The 23,331-nt window shown below is 46.0% G+C and overlaps 1 protein-coding gene across 1 annotated transcript; it reads left to right on the forward strand.

The window, feature by feature from the left end:
- The first annotated feature begins 987 nt into the window (after window positions 1–987).
- LOC119251610 (zinc finger protein 420-like) lies at window positions 988–17,001 on the forward strand. Its single transcript, XM_037518863.2, has 6 exons — window positions 988–1,034; window positions 4,271–4,374; window positions 4,883–5,038; window positions 10,054–10,219; window positions 10,771–10,863; window positions 13,236–17,001. The coding sequence occupies exons 2-6, from the start codon at window positions 4,372–4,374 to the stop codon at window positions 16,505–16,507; spliced, it is 3,690 nt and encodes a 1,229-aa protein (XP_037374760.1). The 5' UTR covers window positions 988–1,034; window positions 4,271–4,371; the 3' UTR covers window positions 16,508–17,001.
- The last annotated feature ends 6,330 nt before the right edge of the window (window positions 17,002–23,331 follow it).

A 23,331-nucleotide genomic window follows, 5' to 3' on the forward strand; every position in this document is an offset into this window, starting at 1 on the left:
CACAACCAGAGACCTCACCATGCCTGGGCAGCGCCACAGATACCTGGAAGTGGCCACTGACGGCCCCTGTGGTCTTAAGTGGTGCGGGTCTCAGCAGGTGGAGTTGAATGGACACTGCCAGTGGCGCTGTCTTGGAACCTCCACCCCACCCAGCATGTGTCCTCACATGCGCCCGAGTGTGAACTTCCTTTCCACCCAAACAGGCCATGATATCTGCCAAGGCAGACCCTACCAGTGTGCACACATGAGTGCAAGACTGAGACATATGGGAAAAGGCAAGAAAGCCACACCAGTACAGGAACACACCAAGATTCTAGTGATAGCTCCATGAAGAGTGATTTATCAGTGTGTACAATTCCAAATAATTGCTGCCAGCAAGGCCCAGAAAGCTAAAGATGAGCACAGATACCCTGCTCAGTGATGCAAGGAGAGTACAGAAAGAAACCAAATTTAGCAGACTTGAGATTTATAACACAGAAGGAAATACATTGACATGAAGAACACAGTCACTGAAATGAACTTGTAATAGACAGCTGTGAAAATAGACTGGAACCAGACGATTCTATAAACTGAGGTCCTTGGAAATCATATCGCTGTAGGTGACTCAAGTTGACATGTTCGGAAAAGCTTGAGAAAAATCTATGACTAGAGAATGCCATCAAGTGAGCAGTATTTGCATCATGGCTGAGGCTGAAGAGACTGAGAATTGCCAGAGAGCCTGTTCATGAATTAGAATGAGAAATTTCCCAGGTGAAGGAGAGTTGAGATTTCCGAGCTACGTAAATCACATATAGATCCCCTTAGAGATTCAACCAAAGAAAGATTTCGCTTCGACATGTCATAAATCTCGTCAAAGAGAATGAATTTTTAAACAGCAGGTGGAAAAGCAGCATCAAGTATGATAATCACCCCCATAAAATTATCTGTATTTTTCTGTAGACGTGTTGAGACCTGAGATAGTTGAATGGCATTTTCAAAGGACTGAAAGAGGAAATACCACCAAGGAGTCCTGTGTCTGCCAAACCTGAGACAAGGTAATTACGGACTCCTTTACAAGAAGAGCTGAGCGAGGGGAGGATGTATCTTTCTGTAGAGGAAGCCCCCCTAGCGAGTGCTCCACATGTCCATACACACACACTATACATATATATGTGTGTGTGTGTGTGTGTGTGTGTGTGTGTGTGTGTGTGTGTCCAGTCACACCCCTATATAGTAGATGGGTCTTTTAGGAGCTAGTCAGGGTTCATTTAGATAAGGCTGGGGTCCTTCGTCCAGCAGCATTAGTGACCCTGTAACAAGGAGGCTGTCTGGCTGCCCACACACCTGCTTTCAGGTGTGGATGCTGCCACGTGCCCACCGAGCGCAGAGCCTGTCGTACAGCAACTGGACTGACTGGCCTATGACTACCCAGTCTCCCTGTTGGGTACAGAAGGGTTTTATTTTTTCATACAGTTTATTTATGGTATCCTGAGCCCCTGATGCTGGGGGAGATAGTGAGTTTTTATGGACACAAATGAGCCATCTACCTTCTCTAATTAGTTTTCTCATATTGACCTTTTAATCAGTATGAATAAGAATGTATTTTTTTAAAGATTTATTTATGCACACAAGAACTGGGGTTTAGGTAAGAGGCATGGGGGGGGGTGAGAGGATTCCCCAGAGACAGAGTGGGGAGCAGAACAGGGATCTACTGCTGAGGGGAGCAGCCAGAGAGACAGGAGAGGTCTGCTGCGCCTTGTGGGTAGCTCCCTGGCTGGGGATCGAACTCGTACTGCAGAGGCTCTGATAGCAGAGGCTCCTTGATAGCACTGAGACTTTAACCTCTGTACCACCAGGGAGGCCCAGAATGTTTTTTTTTTGTTTTGTTTTGTTTTATTAATTTTTTTTTTAATAGAGGCATGTTTTATTTGTTTGTTTGTTTGTTTGCTTTGTTTATACATGCACTGGGTACAGTCAGAAGCGCGGGAGGGTGAGAGAATTCACCAGAGCCAGAGCGGGGAGCAGCGGGCGGCAGGAGAGGTCTGCGCGCCATGTGAGACCCTCCTCCGGTGGCCGGGGAGCAGCTGGGGATCGAACCGGCACTGCAGAGGCCGTGGGGCAGCTTCACAACCCAGTGCTCAACCGCTGCGCCACCAGGGAGTCCCTGTTTTTTCGTTTTTTAATTAGAATTGTGTTGTTAGCTTTGTTGCCTTGGGAGAATTGCTATCATTGCAGTGCAAACTCATCTTACTCGGTGCCGAAGACCAGCCTTGGCCAATTGAGTGCCAGGGGTTTCTGAAGGATGGGACAGCATTGGCGCAATTGAGGAATGAGGCAGACACACACAATGCCTTGGGTTAGTATTTCTCCCAGAGGGTCTCAGGAGGCTTTATTTATACACTAAGGCAAGCAGTGGGATTACATCATCACATGCATGGAAGCAAAGCAAAAGCAATCAGTGTATTTTTTTCTCCCATAGACTTTCGGCTGCTGTGGGCTCTCAAAGAAGGCAACCTTCAATGTTAATAGATAAAAAACCAAGCCTTACACTAAAATTATTTCAGCTAGACAGTTACCCAAGACAGTTGATAGCAGTTGGTACACTCATCAGCTAAAGCCTAAGCATCAAAAGACTCTTATTTGCATGGCTTTCAGCCGGAGACCAGCTGCTTTCTGGTTATCTGGTTTTCTACCTAGAAACTTCTTAACACAATTAACTTCATTTAAAAACTTTCCTAAGAAACTTCTAAAAAAAAGCAAAAGAAGGACTTACTATAATCATTGTCCTGGGTTGCTTGTCAGGCATGCTCATGTATAACAAACTCTTTCCCATTGTCAGGCAGGCCAAATTTACAATGTTTTTTAAGCAGGTAATTCTCCATGCCTTGTGCTTATAATATTCTTATACATATACTTTATTGCCCAATGTATTTTCTGAGAGTTTTTTCTATTTCTATGACCAAGAACATAAAACAAAGGGAGGTTTATAGGTTATAGATTAATCTTCAGCCCCAAGGTATGAGGCTCTTTGGAAATCTTCGGCCCCACAGTGTGAGGCCCTTTAAAAGTCTTTGGCCCCACGGTGTGAGACCCTTTTCTTAACTGCTTGCCAGCATCTTATCTGGCTGGGGCAGCAAGGCCCCCCCAACTCAGGATGCTGTTTTGTCTTTTTATTTTGTTCACTTTGTTTTTTGATTTTTGATTTTGTTTTTTCCTCTGCTCAGACTTGGGTACATTGTTCTGCTATACATACTGTTTGTTGTTTTTTCCTTTCATCGATATCATACACGAGTTCCTGTGTATGTGAAGACTTGTATATTTTTTTATAGTCTGCTCTTTGAATTTTCTTTTTTTACAATAATTTGATATTTTTTTGGCTTTCCAAGGATAAATTATAGCTAGTTATGCCCGATTTCACTGATGTCTTTCTCTTCTCCGTTGTGTCGTTCTCCTAACCCATTGTGAAGAAGGGGTAGCTGATCATTTGTTATTCCTCGTCTCATAAACGTGATTTCACCCGTGGCTGTGTCAAGTATATTGAATTGTGTTAAGGAAAAATCCTCCGAATCCTTTTTCACTTACTATAAGTACAAAGGTATTTGCATTGGATCCTACTCAATATATATGTGGGCGTACAAAGGATTTTTTTTACACAGGAATATGAGATGATGGACTGCATGAACAGATTTCCTAAGATTGAGGTTTCCTTATTCCTAACATAATCTTTTCAAAAGTCCTTTATTGCCATGATTATTTGTTTATGCTCTCCATCAGTATCTATTAGTCTCTCCAATTCTAGTTTCCCTCTTTCAGTATCGTTGGTTCTGGTCGAGCCATGTTTTTCCCTGAGATGATGAAAGCTACCAGTGATATTCCAGAGATTTCCACTTTTCAGACTTCAGCTTAGAGTTCCTGTTCTACGATATATATGTCCCATTCGAAGTGGGACTCCAGTATCGACCAGCTGCTCATGCAGACAGCATATTAGGAAAATGTTCCCTCAGCCACCATGTTATTAACTGGTTCTCCTTTTTCCTCTCTTTTTCAGATGTATTATGTGTTCTGTGTACTTAGTCTCTATTAAGGGTAACTTTTTTACCTCTATGGATTGGCCCTTCATATTTCTACGTTGTCCTGTAGGGTCTTTGTTTTGTTGGCTCTGAGGTGGAAGAGAGCATGCTTTTAGGTGACCGGAATGCAATGTTGGCATGATTTTGTACATCTCATTTGTTAGGAAGACTATGATCACATAACATTCTTTCCTGCCGAATTCAGCTCACATATCCCACAGTTCATGAAGCTGACAGACTTCAGTTCCAGAATACTTTTACTGTCTCTCTCAACTCGCTGCCCGGGACTCTGCCTGGCAGTTCTCTCTGCACTTCAGTTACCATGGTGAGTGCTTTTTATATTGTTACACGATGACACCTGCTGTTGTCTTATACTGTGGAGCATGTCATTTACAAGGAAGAGCAAGTGTTTGAGTCTTCAGTGAAGTGTAACCTGACAGTACAAAGTGTAGGTTTTTCTTCTCTTGTCCCCGTGTCTGCATTCAGCATGTTTTTCACACCACTCCTTTAGCACATTGTTCCAGGTGTGTGTCTATTCTACCTGCCAACCAGGTGCTAAGTTCTTGAGGAGCAAATTTTGTTCATCCTCTTATTCTTAGCCTGAGAACACCTCCAGATTTATAAGTTGAGCTATTAAAGAACTTTAAGGAGCGAATGAGTTAGTCCAGATGTAAGGCTATTTCTACTGAGAATTCTGTGCATATCACGATGTAGAGTAAGAAGATGGTACCTCCTATACAAGATTAGAGACCCACAACAGAAGGTGCATTTATACTTGCTGCTGTCTGATCCAGGCTGCTGGCCTTGAAATGAGAAGAAATGTTCTCTTGCAGGGGATGGTGTCATTTGAGGACGTGGCTGTGAACTTCACCCGGGAGGAGTGGTGGGAGCTGAATGGTGCTCAGAGGACGCTGTACCGGGATGTGATGCTGGAGACCTACAGTCACCTGGTGTCACTAGGTGCGGAAGCTCCGATGCAACACCGGAGTGTAAGTGCTATCTTCTATGCTGATAAGTATGCACTTGCTTATGAAATTGGGTGCTGGTGAGGTTGAACATGGCAGGCAGAGTAGATTGTGGGTGTTCACCCTTTTTATGAAAAGTTAAAATTGGTTCTGTAGATGCAGAATCCTTGTCTCTAAACAATATTCTTTCTTAAGTGACCCCATCCAGTCAGTAGGCTTTCCAGCAAACCATGACATCTACAGAGCTTGATAGTTCAAAAAATACGAGCAAAAGTTGCGCAGATGTGTCATAAGATGAAAAGAATGAAGACTAAAGGTTAGGCTAAATGCTGCTAGCTGAAACTGACATTTGGAGTTAGTATATTTACCTAATATTTCTGAATTTTAAAAGAAATAAGTCTTACTTGTCAACCTGGTTTGGCATTAGAAATCTGTTAATTTATTCTGTGACTTGTTAGGGGTAGAAATCATGAATCAGAAAATCAGTACCATTACTCTATTTAAATAGTGTTGTAGTAGAGACACTTATGTGCCTTTATATTAGAAATCACAGGCAATGTTTAGATATTTATAGAAATGGTTACTTTTATTTCATTTTAGATGTCCACTGTGGATTGCCTGATTAAGTCCAACTAGCCAAATCAGGGGAGGTGTTTAGGGTAATTTCTAATTGCCAACAGTAAAACGTGAGCCAAAGAGAGAACTGACTTAGGGAAATCAAATAATTTGGACTCAGTTCATAGTTTGCACCTCACTGTACATCAGGGAATGGTCCACACTGGGTAGAAACCCTATGAATGTTGAGAGTATAGCAAAGCTTTCTCCCGTAAGTCATCCGTCACTTACCATCACAGAATGCACACTGGAGAGCAATCCTGTGAATGACATGACTGTAGTAAAACTTTCTCCTGGAAATCAGGGCTTTATATCCGAGATCATACACTACAATTAACTGTGAATGTCTAGAGTATAGGAAAACTTTCTCCTGAAATTGGACCTCACTGACCATCAGAGAAATCTCTTTGACTGCCAAGAGTGTAGAACTCTCAGAAATCAGTTCTGAGTGTACATCAGGGAATCCATACAATAGCTACTTTTTATGTCTAGCCTGTAGGGAACCCTCAGTTTAGCCCTCTCTAGATAATTCACAGGAGAGCTGCCTTACACATATCCAGAACGTAGTAAAGCTTTTTACTGCAAATTGGATGTCACTGGGTAGCAGAGACTCAAAGAAGAGAAGCCCTGTGACTGTCAGTTCTGTGCGGTAGCTTTCTGCCAGAAGGAGCTCTCACTGGATGGGGAATGACACAGGAGAGACACCCTTTGTGGGTAACATGTGTAGGAAAACTATGGAAGTCAGCCTTCAGCAACCCTAGAAATTTTATAGAGTGGTGTGACACTGTCAGGTGCAGGCTGTGCACATATCTGCACAGCACTTATTTAAAAAAAAAAAAAAAAAAAAAATATATATATATATATATATATATATATATATATATATATAATGCATACAAGACCTGGGGTACAGGCCAGAGGTGTGGGGGGTGATTCACCAGAAACAGTGGAGAGCAGGACAGGTGGATCCACTGAAATACACTGCTGAGGGGAGCAGCGGGCGAGTCAGGAGAGGTCTGCTGCGCTATGTGGGTTGCTTCTTGGCCAGCCGGGGATCAAACTCGTGCTGCCAGAGGCTGTGGACAGCTTCACAAGCTGCGTCTTAACCCCTTGGGCCACCAGGGAGGCCCCCTCTACACAGCATTTTTATTCTGCTGGACAGACAACTTGGATTTCCCTGCCTCATTATCCTCTGCTTGAACTCAGCCCACGAGTACTTCGACACAGATGAGGGATGTTATTTCTATTTAAACTATACCCAAAAAGTTTTGTGTATTCTTCCCAGATCCTCCTTCTCTGTTGTCTGCATACTTCTCTGGTGTCACCATACTGGAGTAGCAGTGCACTAGTCCTCACAGTGTCTGTGGGCCATAAACTCCATCATTTGCACTGTTGTCTTGCACACATGTATTTCACATTGGTTCTGAGCACATCATTGTCCTTTCTTTGTTAATGTTTTTTTTCTTTTATCAACGTGTCTTTATTTATTTATTTTTAAAGATTTATTTTATTTGTTCAAGAGCTGAGGTACAGGCCAGATGCGCGGGAGGGTAAGAGGATTCACCAGAGACAGAGCAGGGAACAGAAAAGGCGGACTGACAAAAAAACACTGCTGAGGGGAGTGGTGGGCGAGACAGGAGAGGTCTGCTCACCATGTGGGTTGTTCCAAGGCTGGTGGGGATCGAACTGGTGCCACAGAGGCTGCAGATGGCTTCACAGCGCAGTGCTCAACTGCTTGTGCCACCAGGGAGGCCCTATCAACATGTCTTTTTAAACAATTAGGACAAGAAAAACATCTATGGAGTATTTTGTACAGTTCCCCACATAGGTACCATTTCCAGCGAGCCTGATTTTTTTTCCTTGGATCCAAGAAGCCATCTGGTGTCCTCTTTTGGCCTGCAGAGCGTCCCCTTGCATTGTGAGCTGCGGTCTGCTGCTGCTGCATTACTTCAGCGTTTGTGTCTCTGAAATATCTTTGCTTCTCCTCTGTTTTCTGTTCATCTAGTTTTTTCCCAATTTGAGGTGAGGGTTGAAGGATGTTTCAGCACTTTCCAGATATCTTCCCCTTCTGAGGAGAGAGAAGTCGTCCATCACTCATGTGGTTGTAGCATCTGCTGTCATTTCTCTGGCTGCTCACAAGATCGTGTCTTATCCTTGGACACTGGCTATTTGTGAAGGGCCTGGACTGGTTTTCTTTGCTCTGACCTCATTACAGATCATTAAGTTTTAGGTTTGTACTTTTTCCTTTTTTCCGGGTCAGACTCTGCCCTTGGTGCTTGTAAATGTGTTGCTTGCTGTTTGGTCCTCTCATCGGTTATGCGTGGGAGTTCCTGTGCATGTAAATACTTGGCTATATTATTTCTGCAGTCAGCTCACTGCATTTTCCTTCAGTGTGCTTTTCATTAGTTTTCCGTGGATGAATTATAACTAGTTATGACCATTTTTACTTATGTTTTCTTTTTTTCTGTTGAGTATCTTCGTTGTTCCTTGTCTCACTGTGAGTGTTGATGTCACCTGTGGCTGTGTCAAGGACATAGAATTGTATTAAGGAAAAATCCTCTGAATCATTTTTTTTAATCATTGCAAATGGAAGGTATTTGTATGGGGGCCTACTCACTATATATGTGGATATTCATAGGATTTTCTACTCCAGAATGTGACATGATGGAATATATTAACAGATGTCTTAAGATTTTTGTTTCCCGAGCCCTGGTGGCATAGGCAGTTGAGCCCCACACTGTGAAGCTTTCCGCAGCCTCTACAGTGCGGGTTCGATCCCGGCCCACCAGCGAGGGTCCCACATGGTGAAGCAGACCTCTCCTGTCTTGCCTGCTGCTCCCCTCAGCAGTGTATTTTATCAGTCTGCCTGTTCTGTTCCCTGCACTCTCTCTGATGAATCCTCTCACCCTCCCATGCATCTGGCCTGTACCCTGGTTCTTGTATAAAAATAAATAAATCTTAAAAAAAAAAAAAACAAAGGTTTTTGTTTCCCTATACCTAGTGTCATCTTTTCCAAAAGTCTTTCATTGCTATGAGTTATTTTTTCTTCCTCCAATAGAAATACTAGTTTCTACCAGTTGTTTTTGAATACCTATTATTCAAAAACGACCATGTTCTTCCCTATGATGATGAAAACTACCAATTATATTCCAGAGATTTGCACATTTCTTTCTTTCTTTTTTTTTGGTAAAGATTTATTTTATTTTTGCACACAAGAGCAGGGGGGTGAGGCCAGAAGTGCAGCAGGTGAGAGGATTCACCAGAGACAGAGTGGGGAACAGAACAGGCGGATCCACTGAAATCCACTGTTGAGGGGAGCAGCAGGGAGACAGGAGAGGTCTGCTGTGCCATGTGGGTAGCTCCCTGGCTGGAGATGGAACTCGTGCTGCAGTGGCTGCAGACAGCTTCATAGTGCTGAGAATAAGCCCACTGCACCACAAGGAAAGCCCTGATTCCAAAATTTCTATCTTCAGCTTAGAACTCTTGATGTATAAGACACATGTCCAGTTGAGTGTGCAACACCAATATCTGTTGGCTGGTCGTGCGACAGCATTCTAGGAAAACATTCCTTGTACCTCAGCCACCAAGTTATTAGCACATTCTCCTCCCCTTCCCTGCTCTGTTTTAGAAATGATGCCCTGTCCTGTGAACATCTCTTACCTCTGTTTATCTGCCCCTCATTGTTGCACATTCTGGTTTAGGGTCTAGGTTTTGTTTACTCTGAGGTGGCGATACCACCTTTGAGGTCACAGGAATAAAATACTGGCACACATTTGTACATACTTTTCATTTGTTATGAAGAGGGTGATCACATCACAGTCTTTCCAGCTGAATTCAGCTCAGATGTCCCAAGTTCATGAAGCTGGCAGACTTCAGTTCCAGAATACTTTTATTGTCTCTCTCATCTCACTGCCCGGGACTCTGCCTGGCAGCGTGCTCTCTGCAGGTCAGTTACCATGGCGAGTGCTTTCTGTTTTCTCACACAATGACATCTGCTGTTGTCTCACACTGATGAGTGTATTTTACAGGAAGCGCTAAGTGTTTGGGTCTTCAGTGAAGTGTAACCCGACACTACAAAGTGTTGGTTTCTCTTCTCTTGCACTGTGTCAGCATTAGGCAGGCTTTTCACACCGCTACGTAGCACGTTGTTCCACGTATGTGTCTATTCTACCTGCCAACCAGGTGATAAGCTTTTCAAGGAGCAGATTTTGTTCATCCTTTGATTCTTAGCATCAAAGACACTTCCCAATTTATAAAGTAAGTTATAAAAATCTTCAAGGAGCAAATGAGTTAGTCCAGAGGTAAAGCTATTTCTACTGAGAATTCTGTGCATATCACAATGTAGAGTAAGAAGATGGTGCATCCTATACAAGGTCAAAGACTCACAAAAGAAGGTGCGTTTACACTTGCTCTGTCTGACCCAGGCTGCTGGCCCTGAAATGAGAAGAAATGTCCCCTCGGAGGGGATGGTGTCATTTGAGGATGTGGCTGTGAACTTCACCTGGGAGGAGTGGCGGGACCTGAGTGAAGCTCAGAGGACCTTGTACCGGGATGTGATGCTGGAGACCTACAGCCACCTGGTGTCACTAGGTGAGGAAGCCCCAATGTAACGCTCGAGTGCATGGGCTGTCTTCTATGCTGAGAGTGTGCACTTCCCTATGAAAGTGGGTGCTGGTGTGGTTGAACGTGGCAAACAGACTAGATTGTGAGTGTTCGCCCTTTTTATCAGAAGTACCAGTTGGCCTTTGTTGCTCTTAACACTGCTTTTGTTAGTTTTCAAAATTGAAGTTTTTTTTTTTTTTTTAAGATTTTTGAATTTATTCATTTTTAAAAGATTCATTTATTTATGCATACAAGAACTAGGGTACAGGCCAGAGGTGTGTGTGGGGGGGGAGAGGATTCGCCAGAGAGAGTGGGGAACAGAACCGGCAGATTGACTGAAATACACTGCTGAGGGGAGCAGTGGGTGAGTCAAGAGAAGTCTGCTGCACCATGTGGGTCAGCTCACTGGCCGAGGATCAAACTAGTGCTGCAGTGGCAGCGGACAGCTTCATAGGCTACGTCTTAATCCCTTGCACCACCGGGAGCCCCCAAAATGGAAGTTTAACTTGATGAAAGACCAACAGTGTTTCTCATCACAGGACATTGTGTTACCGGTCCTGAGGAGAGCATCAGGTTGGAGCAGGGAGTACAGACATGGACTGTGGAGGAACCCCCAAACCAGGACGTCTCGGGTCAGTCCTTGCTGGCAGGAGGCTAGGATTATGGCCAGTGATATTGGCCACACTGAGCTACTTTTCCAATGTCCAAACCGTGGGCAGTCTGTCCACATTTATCAAAGTGATTCTTTCTTCAGTTCCCAAATATTGCTGACTCCTAGATTTCCTCCTACACTTTCAGTGGTTGTCAATATCTTTTTTTTTTTTTTTTAAAGAGGCACGTATTTTATTTATTTATTTGTTTGTTTATTAGTTTATACATGCACTGGGTACAGTCAGAAGCGCGGGAGGGTGAGAGAATTCACCAGAGCCAGAGCAGGGAGCAGAACAGGCAGAAGGACCAAAGTACACTGCTGAGGGGAGCAGTGGGCGGCAGGAGAGGTCTGCGCACCATGTGGGACCCTCCTCCGGTGGCCGGGGAGAAGCTGGGGATCGAACCGGCGCTGCAGAGGCCGCGGGGAGCTTCACAACCCAGCACTCAACCGCTGCGCCACCGGGGAGGCCCGGTTGTCAATATCTTAAACCAGTATGTAGTCCCCAGTGCTGCGGGAAATTATTCTATATTAGTCACATTTTCTGTGTGTCTCTCTTGTTCCCACAGGCTGTTTTCTTTCACTTATTTGTTCAGGCATTCCTTTATTCTCTTATCTTGTTCATTGGAAGTTTCAGCTAGTGGTCAATTTTCATTGAGTATGGATAATGACAGTAACCATAGAAGTGGCCTTTCCTTTGTTAAGGTTACATTCTGATAGACAGGATAATGTAACAAATACATGTATTAAATAGATAGAGCCACAGAGAATGTTTGACCATGATGAGAGAGAAAAAGTGGAGAATGTTATTTTAGAGTGTGTGCTCTGAAGGCATTATTATGGAGATGAAGTCTTTGTAGCGCTCAGGTGAGATGCATGCTTTGCACGGACATGCCATGTATGTAGTTCTCTGTGCAGTCTGGGCTAGAGGTTGTGTGTGGCTACTGGAGATGTCATTTACCAGGTGACTGACTCAAAACTCATAGAGGGGGCTTGACTGGAGAGTTATTGAGAACATGAGTAGTGTGACTGTGAGCCTTGTGACCGCCCACATTAGACATTGTGAGGCTGAGGAGGACCCAGAAATTGTTCAGCGTGGGAAGGGATGTTCTGTGACATGGGAGGGGAAACCTGAGGTGGTGGTTTCTAAAGCCATGGCACCAAGAGTTCAGGTTAAGGGCTCATTCCTTGGGGAGGAGTTTGAACTGTGTAATCACACCTTCTTGTGGGAATCATTTGGAAGAAAGTAAAGGAATCAATGACAGTGTGATGTAGCTAAGAGTAACATAGTAGATAGAAACTTGAGCTGCTATGAATGCAGTAGAAACACAGGTACCACGTGGTGCAGTGAGAATACCAAGAGTGCTGATCCCAGAAGGGTGTGGAAAAAGCCTTTTACAATGATGGCCACAGACTGATTGTAGAACTCTTTTCCTTTCCATCAGCAGGGAAAAGTTGGACACAATGATGAGGCGGAGTTTGCTGCATGATTTAGGATTCTGAGCCTATGTGATATGATATTTAAATAAGAACTGACAGGTCTCTGCCGTGGAGGGAAGCACATGTCTCTGAGAACCTCTGCAGGTGACTGTGGCCAGGGCCGGAGGAGAAAGAAAATCTAAGGAAATGTCCATGCAAAATCCTTCTGTCTTGGCAGGGCTCTGTTCACATTCAGTCAATAGGAAAACTATGACATCTGCAGAGCTTGATTATTCAAAAACTACCAGCAGAAGTAGCTCACGGTCATCCCGCAAAAGAAAGGATATAGGCTCTATGTTAGAGTAAATGCTTCTGGTGGAAATCAACATCTACAGTTAAATGAATTTTTTTTAACCAAATATGTATGATTTTATAAAAACACAAATAAGTTTTACAGCTTCCTTTTCAACCTGATTTGACATTAGAAAAATCTGTTTATTGGGGCCTCCCTGGAGGCCTAGCGGTTAAGTCTCTGTGCTGTCACTGCTATCACCTGAGTTTGATCTATGGCCAGGGAGCTCATCCTATATGGCACAGCAGACCTGTCTCGCCTGCTGCTCTCCTTAGCAGTGTATTTCACTCACTCCGCCTCTTCTACTCCCCACTCTGTCTTTGGTTATCCTCTCAATTTCCCACCCCCAGCCTCCCATGTACCTCTGGTGTACACCCTGTCTCTTTTATGCCAAAATAAAAGTAAATCTGGTTGTTTTTTTTTTTTTTTTTTTCTGTAATTGGTTATGGGTAAAAAGCATGAATCAGAAAAATGCAATACCTGTGAAATTCTGTTTTAGTGTAAAATCTTTTGTGCCTTTTAGTAGCAATAACTTGAAATGTTTAGAGTTATTTATAAAAATGATCATTTTTATCCCTTTTTAGATGTTCATACTGTGGATTACCTGACTAAGACCAACCCTCCAAATCAGGGAAGACATTTGTGGCAAGTTTTTACTGCCAGGAGCAAAATATCAACCAATGAGAGAACTGACTTTGGGGAAAAAAGTAACTTGGACTCACTTCATCGTTTGAACCAGAATATAAAAAAGGGAAACATTTCAGCAATGATGCCTGAGAACTTTACTATATATAGGGCCATGTTAACCCCTGATGGGCCTCATGAAGAACATGCTGGAAGGAAAGAGGCAGTCTTTCATAGAATTAGGGACTCCCTCGGGTATCCTGAGAAGACTCACACAGGAAAGAAGGCCTGTGAATGTCAAAAGTGTAGGGCCATTTTGTCCAGAAAATCATCCTTCACTTACCATCACCGAATACATGCTAGAGAGAAACCCTACAAATATCAAGAGTGTAGAAAAATGTTTTTGTGGAAATCTGTCATCTTTGTACATCAGGGAAATCACACTGGAGGGAAACCTTATAAATGTCAAGAGTGTGGGAGAACTTTTAACAGTAAGTCCACCCTCATTGTGCATAAGAGAAGTCACACCACTGGAGAGAAGTCCTATGAATGTCAAGTGTGTAGGAAAGTGTTTTCCCAGAAGTCAGTTCTTGTTCTACACAAGAGGGCTCACACTGGAGAGAAGCCCACTGAGTGTCAAGACTGTGGGAAAACTTTTCCCAATCAGACCACCCTCAGTGTACATCGGAGAAGTCACACTGGAGAGAAACCCTATGAATGTCAACTGTGTGGGAAAGCCTTTTCTAATAAAGTACACCTCAATAGGCATCACACAATACACACTGGAGAGAAACCCTATGAATGTCAAGAATGTGGGAGGGCTTTCTACTTGAAGTCAGTCCTCTTTCAACATCAAATCACCCACAGAACAGTGAAGCCCTATGAATGTCAAGCATGTGGGAAAACTTTTTCCAGGAAGTGTACCCTCACTGATCATCAGAGAAGTCACACTGGTGAGAAACCCTATGCATGTCAACAGTGCGGGAAAACATTCAACTGGAAATCAGCCCTCTATAAACATCATAGGGTTCACAGTGGAGAGAAACCATATGAATGTCAAGAGTGTGGGAAAACTCTTAGCAGTAAGGTTGTCCTCGCTGTCCATCAGAGAAGTCACACTGGAGAGAGACCCTATGAATGTCAAGAGTGTGGGAAAACCTTTTTCGGTAAGGGTGCCCTCACTGTTCATCAGAGAAGTCACAGTGAAGAGAAGCCTTATGACTGTCAAGAGTGTGGGAAAACTCTTTGCAGTAAGGCTGCCCTCACTGTCCATCAGAGAATTCACACTGGAGAGAAACCCTATAAATGTCAAGAGTGTGGGAAAACCTTTTCTCGTAAATCACACCTCAGTAGGCATCACAAAATGCACACTGGAGAGAAACCCTATAAATGCCAAGAGAATGGTAAAACGTTTCCTGATAAATCACAGCTCAATAGGCGTGGCAAAATCCACACTGGAGAGACATGTTATGAATGTGAAGAATGTGGGAAGGTTTTCTACCGCAGGTCAGGCCTCTATATCCATCAAAAGATCCACAGAGGAGTGAAGCCCTATGCATGTCAACAGTGTGGGAAAACATTCTACTGGAAATCAGCCCTTGCTGTCCATCAGAGAAGTCACACTGGAGAGAAACCCTATGAATGTCAACTGTGTGGGAAAGCCTTTTCTGATAAAGTACACCTCAATAGGCATCACACAATACACACTGGAGAGAAACCCTATGAATGTCAAGAATGTGGGAAACCTTTTCCCACTAAGTCAGACCTCACTGGACATCAGAGAAGTCACAGTGGAGAGAAACGATATGTATGTCAAGAATGTGGGAGGGCTTTCTACTTGAAGTCAGTCCTCTTTCAACATCAAATCACCCACAGAACAGTGAAGCCCTATGAATGTCAAGCATGTGGGAAAACTTTTTCCAGGAAGCGTACCCTCACTGATCATCAGAGCAGTCACACTGGTGAGAAACCCTATGCATGTCAACAGTGCGGGAAAACATTCAACTGGAAATCAGCCCTCTATAAACATCATAGGATTCACAGTGGAGAGAAACCATATGAATGTCAAGAGTGTGGGAAAACTCTTAGCAGTAAGATTGCCCTCGCTGTCCATCAGAGAAGTCACACTGGAGAGAGACCCTATGAATGTCAAGAGTGTGGGAAAACCTATTTCGGTAAGAGTGCCCTCACTGTTCATCAGAGAAGTCACAGTGAAGAGAAACCTTATGACTGTCAAGAGTGTGGGAAAACTCTTTGCAGTAAGGCTGCCCTCACTGTCCATCAGAGAATTCACACTGGAGAGAAACCCTATAAATGTCAAGAGTGTGGGAAAACCTTTTCTCGTAAATCACACCTCAGTAGGCATCACAAAATGCACACTGGAGAGAAACCCTATAAATGCCAAGAGAATGGTAAAACGTTTCCTGATAAATCACAGCTCAATAGGCATGGCAAAATCCACACTGGAGAGAAATGTTATGAATGTGAAGAGTGTGGGAAGGCTTTCTACCGCAGGTCAGGCCTCTATATCCATCAAAAGATCCACAGAGGAGTGAAGCCCTATGCATGTCAACAGTGTGGGAAAACATTCTACTGGAAATCAGCCCTTGCTGTCCATCAGAGAAGTCACACTGGAGAGAAACCCTATGAATGTCAACTGTGTGGGAAAGCCTTTTCTGATAAAGTACACCTCAATAGGCATCACACAATACACACTGGAGAGAAACCCTATGAATGTCAAGAGTGTGGAAAGGCTTTCCGGAACAGGTCAGGCCTCCATGCTCATCAAATAACTCACAGAGCAATAAAGCCCTATAAATGTCAAGAGTGTGGGAAAACTTTTTCCAGAAAGTTCTCCTTCACTGTACATAAGAGAAGTCATACTGGAGAGAAACCCTATGAATGTCAAGAGTGTGGGAAAACTCTTTGCACTAAGACTACCCTCACTGTCCATCAGAGAACTCACACTGGGGAGAGACCCTATGAATGTCAAGAATGTAGGAAAGGGTTTGCCCAGAAATCAGGTCTTGTTGTACATCTGAGGACTCACACTGGAGAGAAACCTTATGAATGTCAAGAGTGTGGGAAATCATTTTCCAGTAAGTCCACCTTAATCGTACATCAGAGAAGACACACTGGAGAGAAGCCCTATGAATGCCAAGAGTGTGGGAAAACATTTCCTGATAAATCACAGCTCAATAGGCATGTCAATATCCACACTGGAGAGAAATGAATGTGAAGAGTGTGGGAAGGTTTTCTACAACAGGTCAGGCCTCTGTCGTCAGCAAAAGATCCACAAAGGAGTGAAGCCCTATGCATGTCAACAGTGTGGGAAAACATTCTACTGGAAATCAGCCCTCAATCAACATCATGGATTTCACAGTGGAGAGAAACCTTATCAATGTCAAGAGTGTGGGAAAGCTTTTTCAAATAAGCCTGCCCTCATGTTACATCAGACAATTCACACTGGAGAGAAACCCTATGAATGTGAGGAGTGTAGGAAAGGTTTCTCCCAAAAGTCAGATCTTGTTGTACATCAGAGGACTCACACTGGAGTGAAACCTTATGAATGTCTGGAGTGTGGAAAAACTTTTTGCAGTAATTCCTCCCTCTCTAGGCATCAGAAACGTCATACTGGAAAGAAATCCTATGAATGTTAACTATAGAAAAACTTTCTCTTCCAGGGCCTCCCTGGTGGTGCAGGCGGTTGAGCGCCACACTGTGAAGCTGTCCGCAGCCTCTGCAGCGTGGGTTTGATCCTGGCTGGCTGGCGAGAAACCCACACGGCGCAGCAGACCTCTCCTGTCTCGCCCACTGCTCCCCTCAGCAGTGTATTTCGGTCAGTCTGCCTGTTCCTGTCTCTGGTGAATTCTCTCACCTCTCCCCCCCCACTCACCCCCAAGCATCTGGCCTGTACCCTGGTTCTTGTATAAATAAATCTTTAAAAAACAAAAACTTCCTCTTCCAAATCAGCCATCAGGAGAAGTCATTCTGTAGAGAAACCTTTTGATGTCCATAGTGTGGGAGAATTTTCGCCAGTAAATCAGCCCTCAGTAACCATCACAGAATGTACACTTGAGAAACTGTATGACTGATAAGATTCTGTAAAACTCCTGGAAATCAGGCGTTGATAGGCATTCTGGATGTTACACTGCACACAAACTCTATAGGAAACCTTTCTCCTAGAAATCAGGTCTCACTTCACAGCAGAGAATTCTCACATGAGAATAACCCCATGAAAGCTGAGTGTAGGGGAACTCTTGGGTTGTCGAGAAAGTCCTGACCTATTTTTTTCAGCGTGTCCAAAATGCGTCATAACTTTTCCAACAACTCAGTATCTCGGAATTCAGTTCCAAGTGTAGATCAAAGAATTCACATGGGAAAACGTTTAAGATTTATTCATGCATACAAGAACCGGGTACAGGCCAGAGGTGTGGGAGATGAGAGGATTCACCAGAGACAGCAGGGAACAGAACAGGCAGACTGAGGAAATACACTGCTGAGGGGAACAGCGGGCAAGACAGGAGTGGTCTGCTGTACCCTGGGGATCAGGTCCCTCACCAGCTGGGTGTTGAACTCATGCTGCCCCACCAGGGAAGCTTTAGAATCAAATGATTTATGTGGACACCTGCCTCGGCCAGAGGGTCAGTGCAACTATTTCTAAACTTTTTTTCTATGAGTTGATTTACATCCGTTTAGAAACCGTTTGGGGTTGTGATCCTTCATAAACTACTGCATTGAATTCAAACCACACCCGTGTTTTGGAACAGAACCACTTCCCCAAAACCAGCCTTCTTCCCACTTGAAGACTCTGTGTCTCCCCTGGTGAGGATGTGCGAGCCCCCTGAGAGTCCAGGGTCTGTATCAAGTAAAATTGTGCCTCAGAAATGTGTTCTGAGGCCACACGTTACTGGCCATGTCCTGAATGTGGTCTTTGACTCGGTTGATACCTTGGGTTTAGTGAGCGGTGTGGACGTTGGTGTCAGAGGGAATCCCTGGTGTTGCTCTCGCTGTCCCTCCTTTCTCAGGGGCACCCGGTGCCCTCTGGCGTGTTTCTTCCCACCATGGTGATGATGAATGGGGTTGTTTTTTTTTTTTGCAGCAGGCCCGGAGTCTGAGGCCTCGGGTGTGCTCTTCTTCATTTCTTGTCTTTGGTGCAAAAGTAGTTCCAAGTGGTGCCCAGAGTTCCAGAAAAGCCAGAGATTTACTCACAGGAATAAGGACAAGAAAGCTCCCTAAGAAGAATGGTCCCGAGGGGTGGCCGCTGGGGGCCGAGAAGCAGGGGCTCCCATGGCTATGGAGGGCAGGGAGTGGGGGCTGATCGTGGGGGCTTCTGCTATGTGCCTCTTGCTGAAGGGCTTGGCCTGAGGGGTCTCCCGAGGCTCCGAGGCCTGCAAAGTTTGCCCACTTTACTGGCCTGCATTTCCACAACGAGCCTTGGACTGTAGATGTGGAGTTGTATCCTGTGTTGGTTCCGTGATGTCCTCGCTGGGCTGGGCTGGGCTGGGGCGCCATCTGTTGGGGATTGTTTCTCTGTTGGGCTAATAAGGGAGCTGTGACTTGGGCACCTGCTCCTAATTGCCCGCCTCTGCCACGTCCTGACTTCCTCAAGAACTTTCCAGCCAGAGCCCCAGCCTGTTTCCTCACAGTGCAGCCCAGAGCCACTGTCCACGTTCTCACACAGTGGGGACCTTCTCTGGGGAGTCTACGTTACAGGTGCTCCTGCCTCTTCTGGAGTCTCAAGGGGAGAGGACAGTCCCTGAGCGTGCTGGTCACCAACTGTGGCCCCAGCCCCACTGTCTAGCAAAGCCAAGAAGTAGGGGTGGTGGCCTGGTGCAGGGAATCCCACGGGCCAGAGTCAGGGGGTGACTCTGGACTGCAGACCCATGAGATGGACCCTGAAATCTAGCAAAGCTTCCTGCTCAGCTGACCCTGGGCATCGCCCCAATCCCCGGGTCCCAGGAAGCTGTGATCATCAGCCTCTGCAAAGCCTCTTGCCCAGGGCTGCTCTCTAGGCCTGTGTGGCGTTTATGGAATTTGGAGGACTGAGAGCTGGCAGTTGAGGACAGTCCAGAGAGCTCACTACGTGGGGAGTCAGCGGGGCTGAGTGAGGGCTTGTTACACTTTGTGTCTGTTAAAGATGTTAAAAATCTGGTAATTTTTTTTCTCTAACCACAGTTTAAAAATAAGGATTTAAGGGGCCTCCCTTGTGGCGCAGGCGGTTGAGTGCAGCGCTGTGAAGCTGTCCACAGCCTCTGCAGCGCCTGTTCAATCCCCGCCAGCCGAAGAGATGCCCACATGGAGCAGACCTCTCCTGTCTCGCCCGCTGCTCCCCTCAGCAGTGTATTTTGTCAGCCTGCCTGTTCTTCTCCCCGCTCTGTCTCTGGTGAATCCTCTCGCCCCCGCATCTCTGGCCTGCACCCTGGTTCTTACATAAATAAATAAATCTTTAAAAAAAAATAAGGATTTACAAAAACTGAGAGCTTTACTTTAGAGTTATTCTTCTTTGAAAATTTATTTTTATTTATCCTTTGTGCTGAGCTATATTTTATAATCTTAAAATTCTTTTTTACCCTAAATTTACAAACAAGGAATAGATCAACATGTGTGTCTTGCATGCCTGTGAATCATGAGGCTTTCAGGAACAAGGGTTGATTGATTACAATTTCTACTTGCAAAGCCACTGTCTCCCCTCAAAAGGGGAAGAGCCTACATTTTTTATACTAAAGGGAAAACTTAAAAGTAATCTTTTCCAGATCTAGCCTGATGGTTTGGGTACACCTCCCAGGAAGTAAATATCAAGGCCTGATCAGTGGTGGTAAGCCTTGGGGTGCACGGGAATCAGGGAGGAGGGTCACATGGTTGTATCAGAACAAACTGACACCTGATCCCCACAAGGTGGATCCCCTCAGAGGACACACACCCCTGCTGGGGTGTCTGCACAGTTAATGGTAAATCCTAGTGCAAATCTCCTCGGGAGAAGACATCATTTATATATTTATCAAAGGCCCCTTTGATAAATCCCAAGTTCTGTGATCAAATCTGTCACTCTTCAGTGTCCTAGCTGATCTCTCCTCATTACTTTTCACAGTCCTGCATCTCGGGGTGCCCCCACCAGCTGATCCAGTGTGCACCCCCATGCTGCTGTGCAGAGCAGACACTGGTCCACAGGGAATCTAAAAGCCATATTCCCCTCACTCTCACCTGAGCGCCCAGCCCAGCCCAATGAATCTGGAATCCCAGTGCCCCGTGGGGTCTGCGACAAGGAGGGTTTTCGTCATCGAAGGTCATTCATTCTGACCTGCTCGGGCCACCGACCCTGCAATCAGAGACAGGAGGGACGGCTGTGGGACAGTGTTCTCATGAGCTGTGCTGCCTTATCTTGAAAAGAAAAGGGCGGAACAAGTAGCTGACGATGTTTGCTCCCCAGGAACACAGGGGAAGGTCAAGTGAATAAGTTCTAGGTCTCTGGCATCTGTGGAGGTGGAGCCGAGGAGCCTCTGCCAGGTGGGGCCACTTACCCAGAAGCAGCCCTTCCCTCCTCTCGCTCCTTCTGCTGTTTCCTTCCAGGAGATTTTGTCTGGAGGCCTCACCGCTGCATCTGGGAAACATCCCCGCAGGGTCGGCCAGGCCCTTCACTGCTCCCACACCCACAGGCAGAAAGTCCTAGAAATGCTGAGACGCCCACCCACTCCTGTCCTTTGTCTCAGGCTCAGGCACCACGGGCTTCTGCGGGAGGCCCCACCCTGGATGTCTGCCTGTCACAATCCCTTCCTCAGTTTCCCTCTCCTCCCAGAGGGTTACAGATCCCGCCACTGATGGGGGTGGGTGCTCAGAGCCTGGCCCCTCTCCTGGGGCAAAAGCCTGCTCTTAGCTCCCATGAACCACTTGGGGGTTGCTGCTTCCTCCTGGCCTCACCTCACAGTCACCTGGAGCACTGTCACTGCCCGAGGAAGGGCCCCTGTAAGGGGCAGAGGTGACAGTAGCTCTCAAACTCTCGGGTGGTCTCAGGTGAGTCTGGGTCAATCCCTTGTGGGCTTGAGCCTCAGGGTTGATGGGACATCATGTTGGGAGCCTGTTGCCCTGAAATGAGGGGAGGGAGGCAAAATGGAAGAGAATATCACAGGGGACTGTGGTGATGGCTCATAGGTGTTGTGGAGGCAGTGTTAGGGGGAAGGGATGTCCTGAGCAAACTCTACACAGGCTTTGTGGACTCCACCCCCAGGCCATCAGGACACTGGGAACTACAAATCCCAAGATACCTAAAAGGAAATTGCGAGGACCTGAGGGCGGAGGTAAGCAGATATGTTCTCTTGAGTATTTAACCCACCATGTGGTGGTGGGGGATGTCTCTCCCCTGGCCACGCGGCACGCTAGGCTTTTCGCCAGCTCGGTGGGTCATTGGGATTCCAGGTCAGAGGAGCGGGTAGGATGCAGTTATGAACTTGTCTCCCTCTTTTACTCCCTGAGTTACTCATTTCTCCATTCCCCATTCCCAGAGACACTGCGGGGAGCAGAACAGGAAGAAGGACCGAAGTACACCGCTGAGGGGAGCTGTGGGCGGCAGGAGAGGTCTGCGCGCCATGTGGGACCCCCGCCGGCAGCCGGGGATCGAACCTGCGCTGCAGAGGCTGCGGGCAGCCTCGCAGCCCAATGCTCAACCGCTGCGCCACCAGGGGAGGCCCAGAAAGAAACCTTTTGTGTGTGTCTGCAGTTTAGCATTCGTAAGCCCCCTTTAATAGTGCGGGTGAGGACCCACAGTCAGGCAACCCATTTTCTATCGGGGTTGCTCTGTAACAGTGGGAGAATTATGGGGACTACACCTGAGGGGGAAGGAATCAAATATTCTAAAAAATGAACAAATGTAAAGTATGTGGTGATGGAGTTTTGTAGAGTGCTGGGTCCTTGGATTCACTCTGGGAAAGGTTTTGCCAGAGTGCCTGTTTCGGCGGCATGCACTGAGTTTCTCCTTGAGACAGAGACAGTAGTGATATTTAAAGAGCAGGTTTATTTGAAAAGGGATAGGATGGGCCTCCCCGGTGGCACAGCAGTTGAGCATTGGGTTGCGAAGCTGCCCGCGGCCTCTGCAGCGCCGGTTCGATCCCTGGCTGCTCCCCGGCCTCCGGAGGAGGGTCCCACATGGCACGCAGACCTCTCCTGCCGCCTGCTGCTCCCCTCAGCAGTGTACTTCGGTCCTTCTGCCTGCTCTGCTCCCCGCTCTGGCTCTGGTGAATTCTCTCACCCTCCTGCACTTCTGACTGTACCCAGTGCATGTATAATTAAATAAATGAATAAATAAATAAAAACATGCCTCTATTAAAAAAAAAAAAGAAAGAAAAGGGATAGGATAGCAAAAGACACTTGCATGGACACAAGTGGGCAGGAAGAGCTGCCCCAAAAGGGACAGGATTGCTGAGCGGCCTGTGTGGTTGCAGGTGGGCGGCCTTGAGGAGAGCTGCCTCCGCTGAGGGAGGTCAGTGTGAGTAGAAGCCCTGGCATGGGACAGGTCACAGGCAGGCAGGAGGCTGCTGCCCTGCAGAGGGAGAGTGTTGGTGGAAAGAGGCACCTGCATAGTCACAGGTGGGCAGTGGGAGTCCTGCCCCATTGTGAGGGCTGCCTTAGGTTTTATCATCTTCAGGGAGGGGCTCATCTTTGTGGGTGGATGGTTTGTGCCCTTGACACTCCCTATAGCAGTCTGATAGTTTTTGGGTGTTGTGCCTCCTGATCTGGGCGTTGATGCCTAAGGGTCTTGGTTTCTGTAACTGGGTAAATGGATTATGCTAATCCTTTCTACCCCTACCTGCCTGTGTGCTTATGTTTTTTTTTTTTAATTTTTAAAGCTTTATTTATTTATATAAGAACTGGGGTACAGGCCAGATGTGCAGGAGGGTGAGAGGATTCACCAGGGACAGAGCAGGGAACAGAACAGCAGGCTGACTGAAATACACTGCTGAGGGGAGCAGCAGGGAAACAGGAGAGGTCTGCCGTGCCATGTGGGACCCTCGCCAGCTGGCCGGGATCAAAACGGCACTGCAGAGGCTGGGAAAGCTTCACAGC

Source organism: Talpa occidentalis, unplaced genomic scaffold (genome assembly GCF_014898055.3).
Source record: "Talpa occidentalis isolate TD23 unplaced genomic scaffold, MPIMG_talOcc4v2.1 talOcc4.2, whole genome shotgun sequence".
Lineage (NCBI taxonomy): Eukaryota > Metazoa > Chordata > Mammalia > Eulipotyphla > Talpidae > Talpa > Talpa occidentalis.